Below are 26,948 nucleotides of genomic sequence, written 5' to 3'. Positions count from 1 at the left end.
TTGAACTCAAGGTGAGTCTTTGGGTCAGCTGAGATAGGTCTACCATGTTTGAGATCGAGGTTCTTGAGTCTGAAAACTGGTCTTCCATCCTCTCCCTATGGAATTAGGTGGATGACAATCACCAGACACTTAGGAGTGTGTATCCTTTGATCCCTGGCTAGATAAGGGTGTTGACCCCCAATTTCATGGACTAACCTCTCCTTAACCCGTCTCATTGCCTCCATTTGGGGGCAGAGTAGGATGTCATGGGACCAATGAGGCAGTAAGAAAGATCCAGACCAAAAGAAATCTCCCTGAATGGGAGGGGCAAGCACATGGATGACGGCAGTACCCTATGTGACCTCAGCGCGGGGGACAGATGTCTTCTAGTCTGTGGTGTCTCTGTTACTAATGCCTGCTTTCTGGTAGTAATGGGTCTCTTTGGCACAACACCATTTTTGACCAGCCAAAGGGTGTTAATGCCACAACACCTTATTCCATTTTCTCTCTGGCATGTGAGTTCTTATAACCTGTATCACACAACGCCACCGTTCCACAAACATCTTGGCAAAAGGATTCCTTGATGTCAGAACCCATCTTGAGCATATCACAAACACAGGGGAAAGTTTGCATGAAAGTCAGGCCTCCGAGAAAGACACACAAAATACACATACTTGGACTTTTAGACAGAATTAATGTAGAGTAGAAGAGGTCAAAGAAGGAAAAAGAAAGTAGATAAATGAAGACTGTTTTAAGTGGTGCACATTAAGGCCCTCTCTAGAGCAATAATCATTAGTGTCTGATTGATATGTTATTGGTAGCAAGCACATTCATGCCTTCGAGTCATCACCAACGCACACGAACACACTCGGAAGCGTCAGTGTACCGATGAGCCACGGTTGTCAGCATCTCAGCCCTCATTTGGCGGTCTCCCAGAAAAACGGGATTCAGGTACTCCCTGTCTTGATTATCAGCCAAAGGGCACCAACTTCCATTCAGAAGACCTACTGGAAGCTTTCCTATTCAGACCATGTGGGGGTCCAGAGTGGTGGGTTTTGGCCAAGAGAAGCCCCAAACTGGAATGACGGCAGTGGGAGACAGCCAAGCTGTGAGCCTCCTGATAGTTTCAGGACAGGATAGGTGGAAAACCTCCTGGAAATTTTGCCCGCAGAAGCAGACCACCTGGGCTGTTGGTCTTGGTTTCCTTTTTGCTTGTTTGACTCCAAAGGTGGGAGGCAGAAGGGGAAGAAGAGAGAAATGGGGCTGTGGACTAGAATTTAGAGAGCTGCTGAACCTAACCACATTTATGGGTGTCAATCTGAGGGCGCATTAGGATAGCAGTAAAACTAGACGGAGGCCACGTGGCATCGGGCACAAGGAGATGGCTTTCATTTATTCACTGATATCGCCCTGATTTTGGCAAAGCAGTTTCCTCGGCTTACCAAAACCTGAAAGCCAAGGGAATCCAATGTGGTATAATATGCTTAAGATTTCCTGCCTGGGATACAGGTGGGATAAACTGAACCCATGTCCCCATGCTCTTTTGCTTAATTTTCTCAAGGACTGGAGTGCATGCATGCAAGTTCATGGGGTGGAGAGAAGCAGGTGCTTCTTGAATGCATCATCTGTAGGCAGAAGTCTATCTTTTTTTCCCCTAGCCTGAACATTTGTGGGAGAAACCAAAGCAGCTTCTCAGAGCTGCCCAAATGTTGACAGACCAAGAATTACTGAAAATGTTGTGAATGTGCCCCGAAGGTCCCCTCCACCATAGCTCTGATCTTTTCCTATTCCTTTGAGTCTTGTGGGAGGAAAAGCAGAATTTCCACATAATTCCACACCAGATACTGCCAAAAGATAATAAAACATGTCAGCTATTAACCACGGGCTGCATATTTTATAACTGACACAGAAATGAGAAAGAATTAGAAAATATACCTAAGAAGATAATTCACCCAGATGATATTCTTCTCATTTGCGTTCTTGGCATTAATAGCTATGGTGGCACTAGACTGTATCCAAATATATCCTCCGTTCTTCTGCATCCAGCGGTAGTACTTCGTCACACACTGGCCCTTATTCAGCACTGGGGGCAAAAACAAAACAAAAACACAAGGCATTGCGTATTAAGACGGGGACCAAATGATTATCATCTCGGCAAAACGGCGAGCTTAGAAGGGGGAGGTCCCTCGCTAAGCCAGGGGTGCCCTTCTGTAAGCTTAATGTAGAATGCCATTAGCAGGACAAATAAAATCAACAATTCAGTGGAGCGAGGGTTACTAGCATTTGGAGCAAGACTTGATTCCGTTCTGGGCAATCATGGTGTGAAAGGAAGAATAAAAGGACTACGAATCTTGTTGGCTCCCAGAATACCTAATGTGGTGTGGATATTGTCAATGGGTTTGACGTCAGACGCTAACAAAGGAAAATCTGTATGTGATTTATTCATAGCTGCGAGGTAGATCTCTTTGAGATCCCGGATATTTGAATGGTTCCGAAGAAGCTTTACCCCCTGTCTTTGATCATTTCACCTCAGTGCAAGCAATACCAACCAGTGTCCCCATACATCTGCTCCTTTTGATCTTGCCGAGCAGAATTTATAGTCCGCCTATGAACGAAATTTACATTGGTCAGTCAGGGGAGATTCTGGTGAGACTTCACTGACTGTTGGAGCAGAAGAAATCCCCCAACCAAGTCAGAGAGAAACCCTGGCCTAAGGGAGGCACGGAATTGATTTGGCTAGAGCCAAATGGAGTGACAGCTCCACACAGCCTCTGAAATATGGCCCCAAATGAAGGAACAAGTAAAAACAATCAGTAATGTGAAACGGTGCCATTAAATACCCACTGAAGGAGAGCTTTAAAATGCAGATGTTAAAAATGATACTTTAACCAAAATCTTGCCAAGTTGAAATTGATTTGATTTGTATCTGGGTACTCCTAAGCTAGTAAAAGGGGAAAGTGCAGTAAATCATCCCCTGAAATAAAGTGCTATGGAAAGGAATGGTTTAAAAGGATGCCGGAAACGTTCAAAACCCGCTGTTACGACTTGGCTAGGGATCGCGGGGACTCCACACCCCCGGAAAGCGCGCCAGGCGCTTGGCCACTAGAGGGCAGTGTGCACTCGTCCACGTTGCCCACTTTTTGGCATGTCCTTGTCTCCGTCTGCTAAAATGAAAAACCTCTAACTGCTGTAATAAATTTGGCTAAATTAGCTGCTAAATGGTTATCTCAAGTAATATGTATTTGCATTAATCATCTTGCTCTAAACCAGAACAAGCCAGAGTCCTAAAGACGTAGTAAATTCATATTGTCCATTTAATTACGGCTAATAAGTGCTTCATATACAATAGTTTCATGAAGTACATTTTGATTTTTTTTTGGGGGGGGTGTTGGATGGGTAAGGGGAAGTCACTTTGGAAAAGAGCCGTGTTTTAAGGCTGTGGAAGCTCATCCCGTCACGTCTGAGTCGCTCTTCGTGGCTCCAAAAGTGATCCAAGGTCCCCCTGCGCATCTTAGGTCCGGAAACCTAGAAGCTCCAGCGCTTGTCACCCCTTCTCCCTTCGCCCCACGACGCGCTCAACGCGTGGTTGTAAAATTTAATAATTATGCCTTTGCAGTTGCTTGAGAAAGATTTGCTTTGACGAGGGCTTCCCATAGTGGCCAGCTCTGTTCTGAGGCTGTTCAGTAGTTTGGGGTATTTTTAAGGCCCGGAACTGTCATCTTCTCTCGCTGTGAGGCTCCACAGGTAGCATTGTATTCTCCTTTTGTAGGCGATTGTAAGTTCTGCCATTCTGCATGCATGGCTTCCCAGGCTACAAAACTGCGTGGTGAAGCTGAGAGCGGCAAAGTACTCAGTCTGCCATACAGCTCTTCTGTCAAATCGTTGTTGCATGCAACAAGACGTGCTTTTATTCAAATCCTCTCAACCTGGTTAACTGTTAATAGAGGGAGGACGGCGGAGGAAATTCTGCCCACTGTGTTCACCCAGGGAAACGTAGAGCGTCCCCAGTGGTGGCTGGTGGAAGGTTCTGTCTGCCGTTGTCTCTGGACTGAGGGATAATTGCAAATATCTACGGTTTTTAACGAGGGCAAAGAGATGAAGAGGCCGCTCTTGGATGCTCACGTGAAGAAAACGCTGAGATGGCAGGTTAGCCAGATCGGCCCAGCCCGGCTGGGGATTCCGGACTGGACTCTGACTATATATAGGCAAAATTAAAAAAAAAAAAAAAATTACCCCCAGGTTACAGTGCATAGAAAGGGGAGAAGTAAGAAAGGAATTCTAAAGTTAAATTAGAATTGGCAGAATCAACATAAAAATCCACCCCCCTATTCCTTATAATACTTTCTCTGGCTTAAAAACAAGAAAGAAACAAAATCTCAATTCCGAAATGCATAGAGAGTAAAACATCTGGCTCCTTGGTGAGCTCCATGTATGTGCCATGAAAGGGGCTGCAAGACTGATGTGGTGTCGTCTCTTGGAGCTAAGGCGATATGGCTCTGTTTCCCGAGAATAAATACAGATTTATTAGGGCCCAATAATGCAGTCTTCCTCATCACGCAGGCCAAGATGATGGCCTCGCTAGCAAGGAGAGGCTAGGCTCTCTTTAGCAAAGACAGGAGTCTAACTGGGATAGGCAGGCTTGGTAGGTCTCTGTGTGAGGAAGTGGTTGTGGAAGGACTCTGAGGAAGGGGACCCCCTTGGGCTCCTTGGGGTGTCAGGCAGCTACTTGGGTGCCTTGACTTGCTGTGGAGAATGCCACAGAGCAGGTCTGGGAGCCCAGCGTGGTCCGCTGAAGAAAGCAAATTTCACCAGTTCCATTCATTTGCCCTGGCCCAGCGTGACAAACAACTCCTAAGAGGTGAAGGCACATTCTGGCCTAGACACAGATCTCCGCTCTTTTCTGAGGACTACTGTTTTCTGAACGTGACCTCCACGTGTCAGTGGGAAGCCAGACAGGGAGAGAGAAGGTGCCAAGTTAGCTCCCACTATAGCAGGAAACGGGGACCAAAATATTGCCCTCATTGTTTTTGTTTTCCAGAAGGTCCCATAAGAAGAAGTCACAATGGAATTTTGCTTCTTTTAACATGAACAAGGACTCATTTTTGCTTGGGGCTCCAGAATATAAATTTATGACTTTGGGATGAAGCTTCATTCTTTAAAAAAAAAAAAAAAAATCATACTGGCAAATCAGTTGGATCATTCCAGCTGCGCCAGAGGCAGGATCTGACAGCTTTTCCTGAGCTCATGTGGTCCTAATCAGCTCAAGAAGAAAAGCCACCTTGGTGCCAGTTTGAAAGAGATTTTTAGTTTGTAATAAATTAGACAACTTGAAAAAAAACACAAAAACTTTTCCAATTCGCTTTAATCCAGTGGCTGTTGTTTTTATTTTTGCGTTTTAGATTTAGATAATGGAGTGAAATGAGAGAATGCCTGTGTCAGGCAATTTCCTAAAATCCCCTTTGTGGGGAAAATCCGAAAAAAGCACGTTGTAACTTACTTGATATGGAAGTCCTTAAAAAATAGCTAATTGTCCCTTGAAAAGAGATACACAGTCATCAAACCAAAGAGCTGCAGACCAAGTTCATAACAATGTGCTCAAACTATAAAGAGCAGAAGCAGAGAGAGAAAGAAATTTTATATGTGGGTCGTATTTTTAGCTTCATACCATGATACATCTGAGTACTTTCAACACATAATGTGGCATCTTCTCTTTGATTTATCTCAAAGTTTGCTATTTGGGGTCCCCAACTTGGTAGAAGAGGCTGTGTGCCCCTCACTGGATTTGCTGGTCACATCACAACCTCTCTAGAATTACATCATTGAGGTTGTACCATAGGAATTAATTTTCTTTAGGGCTCTCCCAACATTTCGATAGCCTTTACTGAGGTTATACAGGATAATTATGAAGGTACAGGATGGATGGACACGGGTTTCCCAGGTTCACATACAATCTCAAATGGTCCCAGGGGCCATGCTGAGCGCTTCTGCTAGCACGCGAGAACTTGTTTCTTTTACTCTGAAGTCTAGGGCATAACCAATTATTCTTGGCTGCTCCTGGTCTGAGGAGAACCTAGAAGCTGTCATCAGCACCACCCCACAAGCAAGCTAAAGGTGCTTTGAGTTACAGGCTGTGCTCTTTAGAGGACAGGGGTGACCCCACCTTTGTGAGGAGACTATGTTACAAAGAGACGTAAATCCTCCTGGCTGAAGTGTTCCAGTCCTGTTCATCTGACAATTTTTGGCTATTGGCATTAAAACCCCACCCACCCCCAATGGTGAAGGGAGTGACCAATAGAGCTCAATCAGAAGAAACCTTCAGGGAACTACCATTTTAGGACACGTGACCCGTTATGCCAAACACACTTTCCTCACAAAGGACCGAATGCTCTTTGCTATTGGATATCCTTAAAAAATATCACCGGGCCTCTCGGTTTGAGCTTAGCAGTAGGCATTCAAGAAATGTCCTGCCTGTAGAGGAGAACTTCTCTCCTCCCAAACCTGATGAACTCCGGCCGAGGCACACATCCATGGCTTTGCACGCAGCCACCAACAGAGGGACTTCAGTCTTCCTTGGGAAAACTTTGTCCCCAGGAATAGACCACTGACTGAAAGGACATAAAGGAAGCCTGTGTCTGTGGCAGGAACATAATTCTGTTAGTAAATCAAAACAAATCAGTACAAGTTTGCCTTCAGAAATATGGAGAAAAAAAGAGAACATGGTCTCTTCCTGTTGGGCTGTTCCACCAAATCAAAGCCAAAGATTCTAAATAGTGAGTTGCTTGTGTCTTAAAAAGAAGGAAGCAGTCTAATTCAGTTTGAAGAGGGGACGAAGAACACATATCAAAAGCGGCCTTTTAGCAAAGTGTCTCACAAAAGGACATTTTAGTGGTTTGCATATGCATTAAAAAGCGGCAATACTTGGCGTATTCAGGTAAGTATAGAATAAATAGGAAATGGTGAGATCATCGGAGATCGCACACTTCACATTCACACAGCTGAACAAAGAGCTTCATTATCGTCATGGCGATAGGAGGACGCATCTGCGGCGCCATTCACCCCTCCGTGAGGTACCTTCACCAGTGGCTGTGGAGAATGGAGAGGGGGTGTTTCTCTCAGGATCTCAAATATTATTTCGGGATTCACTAATGTGGAGTGCGTGCAAGTAACGGGTGTGTGTGTGTGCGCGCGAATCACACCTTCCTACTTAATACCACAGTTGGGTGCTTAGCTGTAGCCACTGGTTTCTTTCTACATTCACAAAACTGGCAGATGAAACATGAAAAAGAATACTGACTCTTTAATCTCTGCTTCTCCACCTAAGGCCCAAGGCAGGCTGACAGGGAACTTCATTCTGGAAACAGGACTTTTTTTTTTTTTTTTTTTAAATTCTGGATTACTTTTTCCTCTGCTTTTGAAAACTGTGGGCTATAGGGGAATGAACCTGACATAGACTTAAAACAGGAACAAGTTTCTTTATCTCAGAGTTAGAGTCCTTGATGCTTACAGGAAGGTCATTTTCAAAACCCACAGGAGAAACAGTATTAGAGGCAGAAACTGTGCATTAAATGCTTTATTTACTTGCAATAGAGACAGTTTTTCATTTAGAGCTGCTCATAGGATCAACCCAGGCTTTGATGCTGTGCAGACTTTCCTATAGATTTTGCAATTAGTGAGCTAGATGTCTTAAATAGCAGGCATCCACAAATTGGTTTTTAGTTTTTTTGTGAATCCATGTGCCGGGCAATATTTGGTGAAGTTTAATGATATTTGATACTTAATGTGAGTTACGAGCTTGAGGACAGAAGACTGTGGATGTTCTGTGAATAAGTATGCATCATCTATGGATTTTCCCCCTAATACACTAATGACAGGCCCTGCTCGAATCGCTATCCGTGTGATTTATAACCTTAGAAGAGGTTTTTTCCTATACCACTGCCAATTGATAGATTTTTATTAACTGTTAATATTGAATCATGCAGAAAAGTTTTCATTGATTTAGGACATGTCAATTTGTGAAGTTTAAAAAATAAATTCCTCTTTTCTTCATGATAACGTACTGAATTGGAGACCAAGCCTTTTAAACACCGATGGTATCTTGTTCTAGGACAGGAAAAAATCAGTGATGGTTGGCATGAGTGACATTTGAGATCTCAGATTTTTTTTTTTTTCAAGCTGTTTACAGTTCTGCTGGCGTTACTTTGTTGGTGGGAAATGGGGGGTAAGGATTTGCCATATAAAGGGAAGCAGTGAACTCTTCAGCAGGGAATTAAGAAAACTTGATGGCTAGGAGCAGAGGGAAATGGTGGATTTATTAATTCATTCAATAAATATTCTTTTGAGTGCCTACTTACTCCATGCCAGGCCCTGGAGGATCTCCAAGTATGTAAAGATTGGCTGTGAGCCTGTCCCACTATTAGTCTCAGTCATGTAATCCCATTCCCTTACCAGTGATTGGTTTACATTTGGAATATGGTGAAATAGGGGAGAGTTGAAACCTATGGGGAGGTCTCTCTTTTTGGGAACTGTTTTCATCCTGAAAACAGGACTTAACTCCATTTGCCTTTCTTTCTTTCTTTCTTTCTTTCTTTCTTTTTTTTTTTTAAAGATTGTATTTTTTTTTTTTTAATTGATTTGACAGACAGATCACAAGTAGGCAGAGAGGCAGGCAGAGAGAGAGGAGGAAGCAGGCTCCCCGCTGAGCGGAGAGCCCAACTCGGGGCTCGGTCCCAGGACCCTGGGATCATGACTCGAGCCGAGCCGAAGGCAGAGGCTTTAACCCACTGAGCCACCCAGGCGCCCGCATTTGCCTTTCTATGGGAGACAGATACTTAACTACTTTCACTAAGACACTTACAACTGTGATCATTCCTAGGGAAAGCGGGTTGAGGGTCTGAAAGTATGGGGGTCTGACCTGGCCTGGGTGAATTCTTCACCTCCTTTAAAAAATGAAGTATCGAGCAAGGTTAAGCTGGAACGTAGGGAGAACTAAGAAAAGATGAAAGGATGAGGTTGGATCTTTGTTTCAGATTTATTTTATGTCTCTCATGGACCCTGTGTTTCTGCATAAGGTCATTTTATGAGGGTCACTAAACATCTTTAACATGAAATATACACGTGGTGAGGCACATGTATCGAGAAACTAGTGTTGGCAAAAATCAAGAGTATTGAAAGGAGCTTAGACACGTGCCATTTGTGCCCCTGTTGTGCAGATTTTCAGAAATCCAAGGACTTTGTTGTGAAAATGTGTCAGATTCTCCCAGGTAGTAGCAGTCACTGTTGGGTGTCCACTGAATGGCTATTCCTTTTTTTTCCAGTTTTATTGAGAAATAATTGACAAAGGTCACTGTGTGTGTTAAACACACAGCACGATGGTTTGATTTCCATATATTATGAAACCATGACCACAAATGGGTTCAGTTAACCTTCATCTTCTCATGTAGGTAAAAAAAAGAAGGGAAAAGAACGATAAAGGAAGAAAATGTGCTCCTTGGGAGCCCTTGGGATTGACCCTCAACCACTTTCCTAGATCCTGTGGCAGTGTCAGGGGCAGTGCTCACGCTGGGGAGGAGGGAGGAGAAAGCAGCACTTCTTCCCTGATCAGGGACCTTTCCAAGTCCTGGGGGGAGAACCCTTGATTGTTTAAGTCAGTCACGGTCACTGCATCCAGTGTGTGGCTCAGGCTTGGACACTTGGTGAAATGCTGGACAATGGGACATGGTGTGGGGGGCGGGGGGAGCTCTCTCTCCTGGAGGGCCACGATGAATATTTCTTTAAAAAATGAGCACAGAATAGTGATGGACCCATTCCTGACTTGGGACATTGTCTTGTGAGGGACTGGTGATGGATAGTGCTACAGCTGTCTTTTGATCATGAGGAGAAACTGAAGACGAGTACAGAGGAAGTTGACGTCATTTTTTGCTTGTGTTTTCTGTCCCTTGGAACTGAAGGCATTCTAGTCAATGTGCCCCACCAAAAATTCTAGGAAGCCAGAAGGGATACAGAGTTCATAAAGAAGTTTAAATGACCTGATCCTTAATTAGTGCTAAATTTATGGAAAAACCATTGTATGCTAAACACATATACAAATTAAATCACTGTCCCTCATCTGTGTTAAACAAGGAAAAGTTGGAGGGTTTTTTTTTTTTTTTTTTTTTTTTTTTTTTGAGATAGGCAAGGTATCATTACATCAACATTTTAAGGAAAAGAGTTATAAAACTTCACCAGCATTTTGTTCTTAATCTTGTATAGAGTACAAAAAGTGATGGAACTGATTTTATTTTGCTTGATTTAGGTTAAAATGGATGTCTTAGAGGTATTTTTTTTCTGGTCATGCTTTATAAGAGCAATGAGGGGGTTAATTTCTCTGAAATATCAGGTATTCTTTTTTATGACCATAAAAGCGTCTACTAACTGAAATAGTAAGAAGGAAAAGCCCAGGGATCCACATTAGGGTTGTATTAGAAAATATCCGTCCCATCGAAGTTCTCGCTTACTTCCTGGGTAGAGAGGAAAGACGGTGTACTGCTGGATTCTGTGTCCGTTTATGTTATGTTCTTCTAAGCCTGGAATGTCCCTGACCCTGCACCTCTGCCCATCTCCTGCCACCCTGGCTTCCTGCCATCCTCTTTCAAGATGGGGTGTCTCTGAATTTCTTGTCCACCCCCCCCTTGTTGCCCCACTCCTCACCCCCACCCCAATCTCTGGGATATCTGTGTTTTATCCATCTCAATAGTCCTCATTTGATGCTACCTTTTCAAAATGGGCTATTTTCATGCTATCTTTTCTACCAGTACATAAGCTCCTGGAAGGTAGAGACCACACCTTAGTTATTGTTCAAACCTTACTGCAATACCACAGAGCTCTGTGTACAGTACGTACGCACAGATGTTGGATGAATTGGACAGGGAAAATGTTACTGTTTGTCTTCACACACGGAAAAAGTACGTGGAAAAATATTAACCTGGGGGAAAAAACTGAAAGACCTCCTTTTGTTTATGAGTTGATTGTTACTTCTATTTATACTCTAACAGCTTTCTCCACTGATGTTCAAAACCCTGCACTTTTGTAAAGAAGTCCATCTCTTTATCAAGTAATCACCTACTCAGTGAACACTGCCTCAGATACCCTCAGGGCCAGTTTGCTACTTGTATTTTACTGGTATTCACAACATTCAGATTACAGGAGGGGAATCTTAAGCCCCCTAAGATTGTTAGTCACTTTGTATTTATTTTTACTTAATGTACAAGAATGCCTTGGAAATGTCAGTTTAAGTCCGTCCTCAACCAGTAACCCGCATGGGAGTCTTCTAGGGAGCTTGTTAATTGCAGGTCTGGACTCAGTAAGCTGGGGTGGGCATTTCTATAATGCGGTGGCACAAGGACACTCAGCTGATAGGCCCTCGTTGGGCTCTGTTCTTATGTGCCTATCTTTAGCCTGGAAAAGCCAAAATCAGTATTTTCCCAAAAATGGAAAAACAAAAAGATGAAGATAATGCAGGTCATTCACTTCTGCATAAAACCCTGACTTTATTTTGTCTCCCTGTGACTCTCTTTTTTTGGCTGATGGACAGGCACATGATGCGGGCTGACCTGGCTTCTGAAAACCGTCTGACATGGTAGCTGTGATGCGTATCTTCTTTCAGTGGCATTTTCACATTCATACAGAGGAAGAAGAGAAACTCATTTGCTTTGGGGAAAATGTCCAGCCAATGATCGGGTTGCAGCTAAATCCCTGAAGGCCCGGCCCCAAGAAAGCCCAAGTAAGATCCTAGAAAGAAGTACCCTAGGCTTTCTGCTCTTGGCCCACCCACCAAACTTTGTGCCTTCCTCTCTCCCCCCACCACAGCTTCCTTTCCCCTGTGCGGCGGCTGCCTCCCCAGATCAACAATTAAATTCCCCCTTTGTTTGCGTGGCAGATGACAAATGCACGGAGGACATCTTGTGTTTCCGAGGCAGGCAGGGCACTTACTTTGATTGATGCGCGGTTGTGGAAAAAAATGAGCTGGGAAGGAATTACAATGGAGGGCCTGCAGACGGGAAGGGGATATACTAATTAGTCCTGCATTAAGCAGTCGGCTTGCATTTGGCGATGAGATGCCTTCAGGAGGGAAGTGTAGGGGTTATTGATGCAAAACAGTGTGCAACGCGTTCTGCCAGGTAGCTGGGCATGCCTTTTGTTAAGGAGGATAGAATTTTGTAATTAAGAAATAAAGACTGAGGCTAATGTTTATATATTTTTTAACATCCCCCAAATATATTGGGTGGGCCATGCCTTTTAATTCTACAAGATCTCACAGACAACCTGCAGGTCTTTCTGCCTTCTGAAATAACTCTCGCAGAGTTTCATTATCCTGGGTAATGTCCTAGGAAGGGAAAACTGCAACCAATTCTAGCATTTCTGGCTCCTTTTTCTTGGAAGTCCCATAGTGGCAGAGCCTTGAGCCTTGCTAGTGGAGCACAACCTTCTAGAGAGAAGGGAAGTCTCTCTTCGCCACTCTGTCGAGGTTTTAGAATCGTGCATTTGAGCTGGAAAGGTCCCCGGGGATATCTCAAGACAAGTTGAGCAACTTCTACAGACAAAAGTCTGGATGTTTCTCTGTTTGGTTTAGCATTTGTGGTCTGCCCTTCTATATGTGGGCTATCAGCAGAGTGGTAGACAGGTGCGCTGCTCTTGAATGATCGAGCTAAGAGGGGTGTCAGACTCAAGGGAGATCTGAGTGGTCATCTGAGGTCAGTACCTCCTGAGTCCTGGAGGACTGGAGCCTGATAGGCCAAGATGCTCAAATAATTCCTTAGATGAGTAGTCGAGAATTCAAACCTCAAAATGTTGGTTGGGTCAGTTCGGACTGGAGAGTCAGTGACATTGGGTTCAATGACTCCAGTAGGGTGGCGTAAGAAAAAAAAAAAAAGAAAAATCAGAGCTCTTTGGTCACCGTGTGAAAGAAGAGGTCCTACTACCCCATTGGTTTTAGAATCCCAGTATAATTTCACTCACCCACCATGTTGGTACAGATAATGCGATTCTTAGTGATTCTTTATGTTGAAAGCCAGTGAACTATCGGGCATCTCATGTTAACTTAGTGGGAGAGTGAATGGTCCAAAGTTCTTGGTTCAACTGATGGAAGTTGTCAATTCCTGCTGCAGCTGGTTCCCTTTTACTTTCCTTATTCTAGAGACAAGTTCATCTATGGATTTACAGATGCCTATGCTAGGAAAAAGATATAAGTGATAAAGATTGCATTTTGAGTTATCAAAGACTATAGAGTCTTTTAAACTTTTATCTGTAAACTGGAGCATAAGACAGATATCAAAATATCAGGAAATGTTATCAGCTGGCTAAAACCTGTCTTTCTTGCACAGAAACAGGAATTGTGCCAATAGCTCTAGGAAGAAAAGCTAAATAGTTAATGTGGTTTATTTTTGAACCGTCCCTTTGTTTTAGAATTCTATCTTATTCTTCAGCTGATTCTATGTCACCATGACCTTCTCCTGCCAAGAAGGTACAGTCGAGGCATCCTTCGTTAACAGCCTACTGCTTTGGACAGGAGGATCCTGTGCTTTTTGCCTTTTCTTCTAGTGTTTACACAACCAAGACTTATTACATGCTCTGTCATTTTGTTTCTGGGCTGGCTTTGGTTTGAGAATTAGGTAAATATCAGACATTCCATCACACAATTTTAGACTCAATCTTACTTTATAATGATGTTAATGTTTATTGTACAAAGCGAGATGCATTTGTATATTTTAGCATTTTATTTCAGTCACAGAATGCAAAACCTGACATTGGCATCAGTTTGATTTGTGTGTGTGTGTGTGTGTGTGTGTGTGTGTGTGTGATTGAAGATATTAAGCACTACAAGAATGTTGAAATTTCAATCTGATTAGGATCAAAATTCTTCAGGATCAAAACACTCCTTTTCCTCCCCCTACAGTTTTACTAATTGTGTGCTACTTGACATTGTGGAGTTATTCCACAGCGTGATAGCTAAATATGTGAAGTGTATTTTACTGTGCAGAATTATCAGCTCATTTTATTTGTTTTTCATGTGTTTGAGGTTATTAAAAGAACTTAAAATTAGAAGTCGTGTGGATGAGTTGAAAGAGTGAACTCAATCATTGTTAGGAGGCTAAATCATAAAGCAATAGCCAGTATGTCAATATCAAGTAATGAAAAAAATCACAGAATTTAAAAGCATACCTTCTCTGTTTATTAGTTGGCACGATACCAGAAAAATTAGGTGACTAGCGCAATAGTGAATGGCGGAGTTGTTTATTTTCAGCACTCTCAAATTATTCTGGTTACTGAAAATGAGATAAAAGTAAATCGGAAAGAATGGCATCAAGCATATTTGTTGGAGACCTTTGCTTCATGGGAAGAAATGAACTGCCCTAGCTCACTGTTCCTGAGGAATTGTGTTTCTTCAAGCTGTAAATCAAATCCCAGAGAGATAGCATGACGTTTTCCAAATAATAACTGGGGATGACATAGTTCTTTTTTGTCAGCACTGGGTTTCTGAAGTTAGACCTCAATTAAGATTCCAAAATGAAAAAGCACCCTTCTCTCCCCACACACATGGTCCACGGCAGGGTCCCAAAGACAATATATTCATTTTTAAAGCCTGGATCTCTGGCATATGTTGGTCCAAAAATACACTTGGAGCTTCCTCCAAAGATCTCGAGTTTTTCTCCATCTTTTCTAAATTCCCAGCTACAAAGAACCTGATGTTTCTTTTCAGGAAACAGCATCATTTTTTTCCCCCAATTAATTGAAGAGCCATCTGCTTCTGCCATGCACAACACCCATTCATTCTTAGCAACAAGTGTGTTCCCTAAATCCCTGGTGTGCAATACCACAGCACGCATTCAGTGCTGGGAGTAGAACCTGCCGGAGAGCAGCCTGGCAGGCAGGCTTTTCCCAGAGATGTGATACATACAAAATCTGACACTGAACGTGGTCCCATGTCAGTTGCTAATGCAGGGTTAAAAAATGCTGCAAGACGCTCAAGCTTTGAGACTCTGCCTGACTGAATGTCTTGGCATTATGCTTTTGAAGATGGGAGTCTAAAAATGAGCAAAGGGCAGGAAAGACCTGAGACCACTCTCCTCAGCCATGGCAAGAAAAGGGAGAGGAAGTAAATATGAAGGCCACCTGGCTAATGTCGCTAGAGGAAAACTTGACTGTCAAGGTATAGACTCTTACTGGTGGCACCTTGCATGTATTTAAAGTCAGAGTTCAGAACTGGGTTTAGAACCTTCTGAGAGGATGAGCTCGTCAGACCCTCATCTTTCGGAGGAAGAGACTACTGGTCGGTTATCAAAAGGACCTCTGGTTGGAAAAAGGGCAGCCTTTTCCTATGAGGTTCCGCAGACCTGTGCCTTGTGCCTTATGGGATTGTCAGAGCCCTTCCACACACAGTGGCAATAGCCCACTGAGTCTGGTGAGGGAAGGCTGCATGGGATGCTTTGTGGGAGTTTTGGCTTAGACCTGGCCAGAGCACGGTTGGTCCCTCTGTCTTTAAATGCCAAAGAAGTCATCTCGGAGGTCAGCTTGTGGGTCAGGAGCTGGGAATCAGACTTAAAGAGCTGAGATGAGTCTTTCTCTCTCTCTCTCTCTTGGGAGTGTTCCTCAGAATAACCCCCTTTCCAGAAATACAGTGAAAAGACACCACCTTTGAGAGCGGCTGTGGACACCCGATGTGCTCCGCCCCTGTGCCCCAGCTTCCCCCTTGCCCCAGTTTTGCGGTCCGTCAAGTAGGAATCGCTGTAGGCTCTGGTCTATTTGAACTTGCCTTCTCCCACATATATCTTCAAACAGAGACCACAAATTTCAGCGTGGAGCTCGCTCTCTAGAAAATGAAAGGGTCAAGGAAGCACTTAAGGCAGAGCTTCCCCCATCACTTCATGGGAGAGAGAGCACGAGAGACCACAAAACCTCGGGCAAGGACCCAAAGATCCAGCAATTTCTGCGGGCCTGAGTTCCAACTTCCAATCTAATTCCAACACCAGTTGAAGTGATTTACGTCTCACTTTTTCTCACTGCACACTGACCGTCATCTCAAATGTACACACGAGACATGAAGGGAGAAATCCGCCCTGAAACCAAGCAAGCATCCGAGAGACTTGACACGAGCCAGGCTGTTCCCATGCACAGGGGGTACTTACGGTCCAAGTGACTATGCCTGATGCCTTCGACGTCTTCAGCGTGGATGAAGTGGTAGCATCTCTTCCCTACGATGTCTACAGGGGTTAGATCCATATAATCACTAATCCTGCAGAGAGAAGAACACAGGCTGGGATTCAGTGGGGGCAGGGGGGGGGGGCGGGCAGGAAGTCCAGAAATTGTTCAATGACTGAGAAACAAGTCCCCTTACAGTTTTCCTTATACTGGGGGTACCCATTAGGAGGTGGCACTTTGAGGGAAAACCTTTTCCGGACAGAGAAGATAATTTCTTCAACGGGTATCGGACTTTTTTGAAAATAGGAGATGTGCTCGATCCAGCAACTGCGTTTAAGTCATGAGACAGGTTTTTCTTTTCTTTTCCTTTTTTTTTTTTTTTTTTTTTTTTTGGCATCAGAATACGCATTTGGACAACATAATTCCATGAAATTATTGAGAATCAGTAACAATGCAAGATCCTCATTAGATGCCAAGATAATTCAAGGTTACGTAATAAAATAAAAACATGTTATGTCGATACCAAATGATTAGAGACACCTTTCATTTAAACAGATTGGTCTTCTATTGGGTATTTCCATGAAAAAAGGGCTTCAACCGCTTCTTGGCACAAAGTCCAAATTGGCATTCAAGGGATATAATTTAAATGCTGAGACATACAGATGCCTGGGGGTATTATCTTTTTCAGTCTTAGTCATTTGGGAGCTCGGCTTTCACTCCTGGCCCTTTTAACTGGTACTTTGTGGTGGATTCCACACAGAAACTTTTAAACCATTGTAGCAGCTCTGCAGGCTTGTGCGAGGCAGTACGTGTGTGTAAGCCTGTGTCATTGATTGTCCAGACGTCAATGTCCTCGGGCAGGAGCACAGAAAAATAGAATGGCAATTGGAAAACAGGTTGGGGGAATCTGCCCGATTTACACAAAGACGTCAACATGCTTATTATCGTCCTCCCTGTCCAGGTACAGATTGGTTTGGGGCGGTCCAAAATAGAATATATCTTCTGTTTAATTTATTCTCTTTACCATCCCTGTGCTTTTTATCGTTGAGGGCTCACACTCGCTCTAAATAGGAGTGAGTCTTTAGAAATGACATGTTTCAGAAACCTGAGAGACCATGGTCGGAGAGCTCAGTCTTGACCCCTCCCTCAAGGCAGGGGAACTAAACCAAACTGAACCGAACCGAGCCCGAATAATGGGGAATATAATTAAAAGTTACTACCCAGGGAGTGGATTTCTCGACATCTAATGTTAAATATTAAGTAAGATTTTTGGCCAGACTAGAATTCTTGGTAAGCCAAGGTGAAAATGGGACAATATAAAGAGTTTTGTTAACGCCATGGTTTTCTGGTACAAAGCAGATTAGTTGGTGTTTTCCTAAAACCATTAGCTGCTTTCCAAGCACAGTTTACACCCCCTTTCTGCAAATGAGTGAAGAAGGATGTCATTAAAAGGCCCTCATTGGTGTTTCTGAAATTTGCCAGCTCCCCTGAAGGCATCTGATGTCGGCTTTGTCCGTGGCCCTCCTAGGGAATGCAGAGAAGAATGGTCTGCAGAGGCCAGGACAGGTCTTGTGTTTCTAGTTAGCAGCTCCTTAGTTAAACAATAGGCCCTGGGAAAAAGCCAGTGATACTTTAGGGAAGACGTTCTTTAGTTTATGCTTTATTGGAATGAAATCCTTCAAAAATCTGACGTATTACTATGTACAGAACCTGTTACTGTGGCAAGCGTGACTAGCTCAGTGTCCAGAAACATCTTAATACTGGTGTAGAAATCCCCAGACCAGTCTGATGACCTATATGAGGAGCGGGATCCTGATGGCATCTTGTACTCTGAGCCTCAGTTTCCTTATCTGTAAAAATAACTTAGGAGGTTGGTGAGGGGATTGATGAATGAAATGAAATGAGCATAGCACAGTGCCTGGCACATGAGGCATGCTTTTTCCTCAGGTCAAGCAAGCAATTTCTTTTAACACGAGTCCTTTTTAAATAACTTCTATCCTCTTCAGCTGGGAAATAATGCTGTACTATATTGGCTAATAAGGGGTTGTGGAAAAAAGTTGTGTGTGTGTGTGTGTGCGTGTGTTTTTTCCTTTAAAGGGAAGAAAAAAAGCTTAAAGTGGGTCACAGAAAATGATCTCAATTATTGGAGTGGCACCAGAAGGCACTCAGGTCCATGGAGCAGAATTAATCAATCTGTGATCACAGGAATGAAAATGAAGTAAGGGTTTGGGGACAGGACAATCACCGGAAGCAGGTAAATAAGATGATGCTCTGGTTTTTGTAGGGAGTGACAGTAGTAAATGTAAATCAAGGGAGCCCAACCTACGTATTTGAAGAGGTAAAGCCATAGGTCATCAGACTTTCTATGTGCCTCCCTGCTTTGGTGCTCCCTCTCTAGCATTCTATCTTTTTCATCAGAGTAAACAGCTTTGTGGGCTAGAACTGTGTTCTTTAATGGTGGTTAGTCTGATGGCTTCCTTACCACTTAGTCTGACTTCTCTAGAAAAAAAGTGAAGGGGAATGCAGGAAGGCCCACACGTAGCTAACTGCCTGGTTTTTAAATCTGGCACATTTTGAGTTCAAATTGTGACCTTGGGCGTCTCACTTACCCTTTCTCTCTAAACTGAAATTGCTTAAGGGTGCCGAAGGCCATGGCAACACCCATCTAGATCACAGAACTGTCCTGAAGCTTAAAGCAGATGATGTATATAATGAGGTTTGCACATTGCCGAGCGTGTAGCTAAGTGTTTAGCAAACGCTATCTTTATTATCACTTGCTCACCGTAGCAAATCCTTTTGTCTGTCTTTCCTGATACTCTTTTGCCATTCCAGAATACCTTACACACAACCCAAGTATACAGTTAGTTTTCTAAAAATTTTAAGAACTGCCAACCAAACTTGAAAAAAATAGATTTAGGGTTACTTGTTAAATAAGAGTGATGGGTTCATGGTCTCTTCTACCCCATGGAATGTTAATAGCTCTGGTGGGTGTCTCTTTCTCCTGATGGATTCTTTCCTCTGGATCCAATCTTGACTGGAAATGGTAGGCATATCAACTTGGGCTCAACATCCTCAGAGCTTCCCAGCATACCGAACGCAGACGCTGGCCGTATTCCTCTTGGCTAGGCCCTGCAGAGGTCAATTACCTGAGCTGCTTGACCATTTCGCTCTTTCATTTTGCCCCTGAGGGCACTATCAGGGCTCAGTGACCGTGTGTGACCATAATCTGTGCCACAATAGCACCCTCTCAAAACCGCCTCAGTGAGTCTGCCTGTGGCACCAGCGGACTGAATGATATCATGGAAGCTTCTTTCCCTCTTCTCCCCGTGCCCGCTGATTCTCTCTTCTTCAAATCGGTCTGATGATGGGCTGGTGACTTGTGGGTGAAAGGTCTGAGGGGGCACTGTCCCATTTCCTTGTCCCTTGCTTTGTGCTTAATGGAAAAAGGGAACTTTTAAACCAGAGGTTAAAAAGTCCTTTTATCAAAGCTCGGTGTTAAGGAAGGACTGTCAAGTCCTTTATATGACGAGTCTCTCTCTCTCTCTTTTAAAAATTAAATTTATAAAAGCAAACTCCTCAGGATTACAACATTTTATTTAATAGTTTTGCAGATTTTTCATCCTTTTCCCTCTGGGGGGCCTCGAATTCTCATTTTTTCCCCCTCCATGTGTTGTGGCCTGTACGTGTCCCTCCCACCACAAAACCCATACAGTGAAGCCTTTACACTCAGTGTGATAGTATGGGGGTGGGGGGCTTTGGGACGTAATTAGGTGAAGATGAGGTCATGGGAATGGAGCCCCCGTGATGGGATTAGTGTCCTCATAAGAGGAGGAAGGGACCAGAGCTCTCCCTCTCCCCAGTGTGAAGATCCAGCAAGAAGAGTGCTATCTGCAACCAGGAAGTGGGCTCTTGCTAGGAAACTAATTAGCTTGTACCTTGATCTTGGAACTCCCAGTCTCCAGAACTATGAGAAATAAATGTCTGTTGCTTGAGCCACCCAGTCTGTGGTAACGGGTTGCCCGGCAAGCAGCTAAGGCAATGTGCTGAAGGCTGTATGAACACTGGTCATCCTGAGGCTGGGCCCGTACAGGAGACAGGATGTACGCCTGACTGAGGCAGCAGGAGATACCTTTTATGGTATAGTTTTGCCAAGAACGTCTTAGCCCTGCTCTCTCCTTGGGTTCTCGGCCAAAATGGGTCTTAATTATAGCCTATGGATGTCTGGGTATCCCAATCCATTCCATTGTTGTCCCTAACGTAAATCAGGACAGCAATGTAAATTTTAAATAAAAAGCATGTTTGGTGTCAGTCCAAGCAGCCATTAAAAATAAGATCAGGATTTATAATGAGCCTCACTGGGAGAGTAAAATCCTTCAGACTGCCACAAACACCAGCCTTCACCAATGTGGAACATACAACAGAGGAAATGAGAACAAAAACAAAGTACCTATTTTCACAGTAAATGATATTGAGGTCCATATTTACTCGAGTGACGAACATATGGCAGTCAATTCTGACTTCATTGATCGTAGGGGGAGGCAGGGCATGAGCCACAACCACAAGACCCATGATTTGGCTGGGAACGGTCCTCCCGTGGGATAGGGACACCCTCAGTCGTAGCCGGCCTGTTATGTGAATCACCTGTAATAGAACATTAAGGACAGGACACAGTCAACTTTGCATCTGGGACGGAACAGTATTTCTTTTGAGAAATTGCAAAATTACATCTGGAACAACCAACATTAGTTTGTATCTTCTGTAATCATAAGGGCTGTTAATGTGCTCTCAATGTCCCTGAGGCAGGGACAAAAGAGAAATAATATTATAGGCTGAGCTTTGCTCAAAGCAGAATTATTACTGTCCTATTGCTATTTTCAGGACTTTTTCTTGCCCTTCCCTCTCTCTCTCTTTTTTTACTTTTCTTTTCTCTTTCTTCTTCTTCTTCTTTTTTTTTTTTAAACATTGCAATGAAGTGTATAACCAGTTAAAATGACCAGAAAGTTGAGCAATCAGTTGCAAAAGGAAATGTTTGCAGTATCTGCCCTTGTTAATGGATGATGTCTGTGTGTCTCCATATCTGTACTGAGTGGATTACAGTGGCCATCTCCTTTCACATGTGTGGCCCAGAGCTTTCCTTCACTTGGCAGGGGAGCGGTGGGTGTTGATCATACAAAAGGCCAAGAGACTCCAGTGAATATAAGTCTTAGTGGCAATGACATGAATGGGATCTTCTGTGTCAGAAAGCACTGAGCTACCAGTACTACTGTGATTTATGGCACTGCCCTCTGGGGCTGAAGGTCAGAAGACTTTGGTCCATCATTCGTTCCTCAAGCTTGTTCTAAAGTAGGATCAGGAAACCTGCACCATTTTGGTGCCCGATTTTGGTTACCTGTGCAGAGACAGGTGTGAGAATGCTGGGCTGTCATTTTCAGCTTCTTAGACAAAGTATACCACAGATAGTCCAAGCCACCCAGAATCAAACAGAAGGGCTTCATCTTCCTCACACATTTGAAATGATATTTTTACAGATGCCCTTTGAAAAAGTCCCTTTGCTTATAAACTACACATAGAAGGCCAGCCATAATGTCAATTTTCTTAAGTGATGTTTTGAGGAAACAAAATCATGAAAGGGTGGAAAAGCATCAAGGATTGTGTGCTTTGGGAGGATGGAAGTCTTGTGTGTGTAGACGGGTCGGGGGAGGAGGGTGTTGGAGATGTGCACGCACGTATGTGCGCATGCGTACTCTAGCTGTGTTCCTAGGATCGTGCTACGGAGTGGGGCACCTGCCAAAACGAGGTTGTACATGTAGTGCCGGTGATTCACCGTACCAGGGAGCTTGGTTTAGTTGTTAATCAAGTTTCTGTCTTTGGTTTGTCTCTCCAAAAATGTACCATTGAGCACCAAGACATCTTTTGATGATTCCCTCTTTGCTATAAGGAACTCAAGTGGGAAGTGGGAACTGGCCTTCTAGGAGTATTAACAAGGAGCCTCTGCTCTCCTTCCCAGAGGCTTGACTGGTCATTCCTTTTTCATTTTGTTTTTGTTTCCCTTAAGTTATTCAGTTTTCCAAAAGCTAGCCACACTGCTGTCAGTCAAGAGGCAGGATCAAAGCTTATGGGGCTGCCCTTCAGAGTCCTGGTGTCCTAAATAATACCTTTTATTCCCTGGTTCCCCTTCACATTTGCACCCAGCGCTGCAGATCTGGAGATACCAGTGAGGAGGATTACTGAGGGGGCTATTTCAGGAGCAGCTTTGTGACCACCCACATTTGAAGTTGACTAGAATTCATACTTAATGCACCTTTGCTTTAAGCTTTGGTCAGACGAGCGACTTGATGAATATTTGAAAATGTTCCTAGAGGCAAGGATGCTAAAACACCATCACAGACACACATTTTTGTAAGACCTCATTAACTAATAAAGAAATGGCTAAAAGAAATGGGATTAACTTCACAGGGGGGGTGTTAACAGTCCCTGGACCTCCTCCCAGCTAGGCTAACATAGATGCTCATTTATCATTATCTGTCGTGTTTTATCAGGAACTCTCAGCTTCTTGGAAAAACAGATCTATAAATGCTCCAGAAAATATGCATTCAGAAAAGATATGATAAATAAATCTTCACTTGGTATTCTATTCTAAAGCAATTTATGGGCTTCTGGGCTAGAAGACATTTTGGGAAGGCACAGAGGCTGCTGGGGGAGCTGTCTCCATGTCAGATTGACCTGGGTCCCCATCTCCAGCATTGCCTGTGGTCACAGAAGTGCTGAAAGCGGGGGAAGTGCTGAAAGGGGTCAAAAGCTGGGTTCCGTGGGGGGTCTATAGCTGTCATTTTCTGATTTTGTTACCCAGGACAAGTCACTCAGCCATCTGCTTCTCAGTTTTCTGTGGAATGGGGATAATAAGAAGTGTTGTGCAGGTTATGCTATGAAAGTGAAAAGAGATAATGGAGGTGAATGCTTTCTACCTTGTGAAGAAGTGTCCATATTTCATTATAATTTTGTTTGCCCCTTCACATATCAACTGATTAGTGGGTCAGGATTGGTGACTAATTTAATCTTGACCCAAAGCCTAATAAATGAGTTCTTCTTATTTTAAGAGATCATAAATTTTCATGTCTGGAAGAAAGTGTAGGAAGGTCTATCTTAGGTCCTTCTCCCTTTCACTTTTTCAGGTGGAAAAGAGACTTCTGGAAAGTTCCTTCCCTGTCCAGAGTCACCTAGCTCAGAAATGGCAAAAAGAGCTTAGAATCCTGGTTTCTAGGTGTTGTTTGAGTTTCATTTCAATTTCGTTATATTTATGTGCATATTCATATTGAATGAAACATCACAAGTTTATACCAGATATCAATTTACTACCTTAAGTAAACTGTATATGAATCTTTAAAAAGATTTCAATTATAACCAGAAGTTTAGGTTATTTGAAAAGTCTTTGAGAAGCAGTACGGACTAAGATGAAGGGAAAAAAATAAAAAACCCTAATGGAGTAAATAAATAGTTAGGAAATGTTAAAGGGTATGTTTGTCTCTCTATAGGTACCTCTGGAGGTGAGGGAGGTGAGAAAAAAAGCATGTCTATTTATTCCATACTTACTTTTGGGTTGAAATTAATGTATTTTCCAAATCCATTTCATAATGCAAACCTTTTTTTCCCCATGTGACAGGTTAGGTTCAAATTTTAGAAACACGTCTGACAGCGGGTATCTGAACACATGGATAGTTGAGTTGTTCACTTTGTAGTTGCTTTGAAGGCCTGAGGTGTAGAGGCCAAAGTATTGTCAGAAGAGCTGAGTTCAAGTCCTAGCCCTGGCATTGTACAGAGATGCAAATGTTATACTCAGAGAGCTGAAATGACTTAGTGACTTTCTAGGTCAGTAGAGTAGAGATTAAAAACTCAGCATAGAAGAAGTACTATGTAAAGGTATCTTTGTTTTCTTCATCAAAGGACATAATATTGGTACTTTAGTTTCTATAACTTACTATGTGCAAGGGACCTTGCTCGGTGCAAGGGAGCAGATCACAGTGACTCAAATGTAAACCTGTCCTCAAAGAGTTTACAGATTACACAGTGGGAAGAGACATGTATAATTACTTATAAACTAGGACTATGGGAAGATGATATGCGTCTGACAAAGACAGCAGCTCTCCATCCTGGTTATGTGGCAGAATAACTGTGAAGCTTTATCAGCATATGGATTCCTAGACGCTGTCTCCTAGAAGTCTACTTCGGCAGGACTGGGCTAGGGTCTAGCATTTGTTTGTTGTTTAACGCTTCAAAAGTGATACCCACTATTGGAGAATATTTGGCTAATGGATTTGGAGTTAAACCAGTGATTCTCAACCATGCTATATACTGGAATTACCCTAGGAGTACTTAAAAGTCCCGTGTCCAGGGGCACCTACGTGGCTCAGTCAGTTAAATGACTGACTGGATCTCATTTCAAGTCTTGATCTCAGAGTCATGAGTTCAAGCCCTGCATTGGGCTTCATGCTGAGTGTGGAGCCTACTTAAAAAAAAAAAAAAATTCCCATGTCCAAGCTATACCCAAGACCAGTAAAATATGGATTTCTAGGTAGGGGTCTTTCTAGGTCTTAGAGGGCTGCTGAAAGGATTAAGTTAAAATGTATATAAAGTGCCTACATACATGCCTGATATATACTGTAAACTCACAAATATAATTTCAATTAAGCCCTAAGGGCACCATAAGAAAGATAAAGAGTAAGATCATGGAAAGTTCAAGATAGGTAGGGAGTACTTTTGACAGAATGGGTCAGGAAGGCTATGTGAAACTGGCATTAGGAAAAAAACTGCTGACATAGATTGGATTATAGAATGGTAGAAGGGGTTCCCAGATAGGGAAAAGGTCTAGAACAAATAATATAAAAGGGAATCTCTTAGGAATGCCCAGGGCTCCAGGAACACTTCAGTTGGTTTGAGCAGGAGAAGAGACAGAGATGGGCCAAAATGGAAGGTAGAAGCAGTAGAAATTAGCAATAATGGGTCCTTGGGAGAAGCACCATGATTTTGTGTCTATTTTGTAGGATGATGATGATGACGATAGACTGAATGGAAGAGTTGCTGACAGAGGGACCACATAGATTTCCCAGTGGACATTTTGTATCTAAATGTCCTGGACATTTAGAGAGGTCCTGGGCAAGGACTCTTAGGGAGAGCTGGAAAAAGGGAACGGACACATAAGAGATGATAGTTGAAAGAATAATTTTGGAAAGTGCCCCCCCCCTTTCTCCCCTGCCTGCCATGATAGTTAAAACCAAAGAGGTCATGCAATTACCAATGGAGAAAATATAGAGAGAAGAGCCAAAAGCATCCCTTCCCAACCCTTGCTTTGAGTATTTGAAACCTAAGGCAACTTCTCTTTTTCTCTAAATTGAGGTTTTTTTGCTCTATCATGATGACTTTTGTAAAAAAAAAAAATTCTGAAACATCTAAATACCCCCTTTTCTCCACCCACAATTCCAGTCTGACATAATTGCCAAGCTTGCCGTATCATTACCAGTCCCAGTGGTAATACCTTAAAGAATGGGATGGCTTCCTTGTAAAGTTAAATATGTGAATGGGCAATGATTTTAAATACAAATGTATGAGACTAAATACTCATATTATGTCAAGAAATTATGAACCTATAAAATAACATAGTTATTGCAAAATGGAAGGAGTATTGTGCCATAGAAAGAACACTGAATTGAAAAAATGGAACATTTTATTTGAGTTTTGGTCTGGTCATTTTGGCAAGTCATCTAGTTTGGCCAAGGTAACATTCCTCAGATAAAAAATGGAGGATAAGGATCATGGGATGATACCTAGGGTTCGTGCTAAGTTCTAGAGCATTCTATGACCTATTGCTCCATTGAGTGGCCTTTACTGTGCTATAGCACAATCCTTCCCCACTCCCCCACTGTGCTTACAACTCCATTGTGGGGGCAGGAGTTTCAGAGTCCAGCTGCAAGTTAATAAATGCAGAGTTTAAGAATGAATCAATAGGGTGTTATGGGTCATTTCTGAGCTGAAACAATGCTTTGGTTTTGGCCAATACCAGGTAAAAACTGCCTCTGTGTTTTAAAGATTCATCTTAGTCTGGTCTTAAATCTAATCTACAGACATCCTTCAAAAGAGATTTCTGAACTAAGAGATTCTTCGCCCCCGAGCTCAATTTTCTATAAGAGCTCAATCCTCTCGCTTCCTTTCATTGTTCTTGTTTTATCATAAAGAGCTCTCTACAAAAATGCTAAAGCGTGTATTTTTCCAAACCCCTTACACAGCACTGCCCGGATGCCAGCCACAGTAAAGCAGAATGCACAGGGTTTCTGAGTTGCAATCCTACCCACTTTGATAAGAATGTCCCAAATTAGCATTATCTGACAGTCCCATATTGAAGGAATCATGGTCTGACTTTTCTCTTTCTTCTGATACCCCCCGCAGATGTGCACGGTACAAGTACAAGTTCGCAGAGTTTAGGATGAGTGTGGGAGTGTTAACAAGCCACGTTTCTTGGACAAATATATATTTCTTTCCCTGCCATATGCTCTTTTCAGTCATCTGTTAGTGATAAACACTTAGATGTGCTCCACTAATATCTTCTCATTATAAACAAGCCCATCACAAAGACCTTGATAAAACCTGCCCTCTGTCAATACTTAAGGCAAGAAAGTCCGTAACACAGAAATACATCTGGAAGCTATTCTCCGTTCTTTTAGGAATAAATTTCAGTACTAGTAATATAAAACGTTTGCTTTATCAAAAGGAAATGCTAAGTATTATGTGCATTATTTTCCACATAT

At 42.9% G+C, this 26,948-nt stretch overlaps 1 protein-coding gene across 6 annotated transcripts in view; it reads right to left on the bottom strand.

The window, feature by feature from the left end:
- NPAS3 (neuronal PAS domain protein 3) overlaps positions 1–26,948 on the bottom strand; it is an 841,582-nt gene that overhangs the window by 7,959 nt on the left and 806,675 nt on the right. For all 6 annotated transcript variants that reach the window (XM_059373060.1, XM_059373061.1, XM_059373062.1 and 3 more), the window contains 3 exons: positions 20,600–20,793; positions 16,140–16,246; positions 1,915–2,062 (listed from right to left, as the gene is read on the bottom strand). In XM_059373060.1, the coding sequence (XP_059229043.1) occupies positions 1,915–2,062; positions 16,140–16,246; positions 20,600–20,793 (449 nt within the window). The remainder of the gene's footprint in view (positions 1–1,914; positions 2,063–16,139; positions 16,247–20,599; positions 20,794–26,948) is intronic.

The sequence above is a fragment of the Mustela nigripes genome, chromosome 13 (assembly GCF_022355385.1).
Source record: "Mustela nigripes isolate SB6536 chromosome 13, MUSNIG.SB6536, whole genome shotgun sequence".
Taxonomy (NCBI): Eukaryota; Metazoa; Chordata; class Mammalia; order Carnivora; family Mustelidae; genus Mustela; species Mustela nigripes.
The sequence above is the reverse complement of the archived record's forward strand: the minus strand, read 5'-3'. Positions and strand labels throughout refer to the sequence as shown.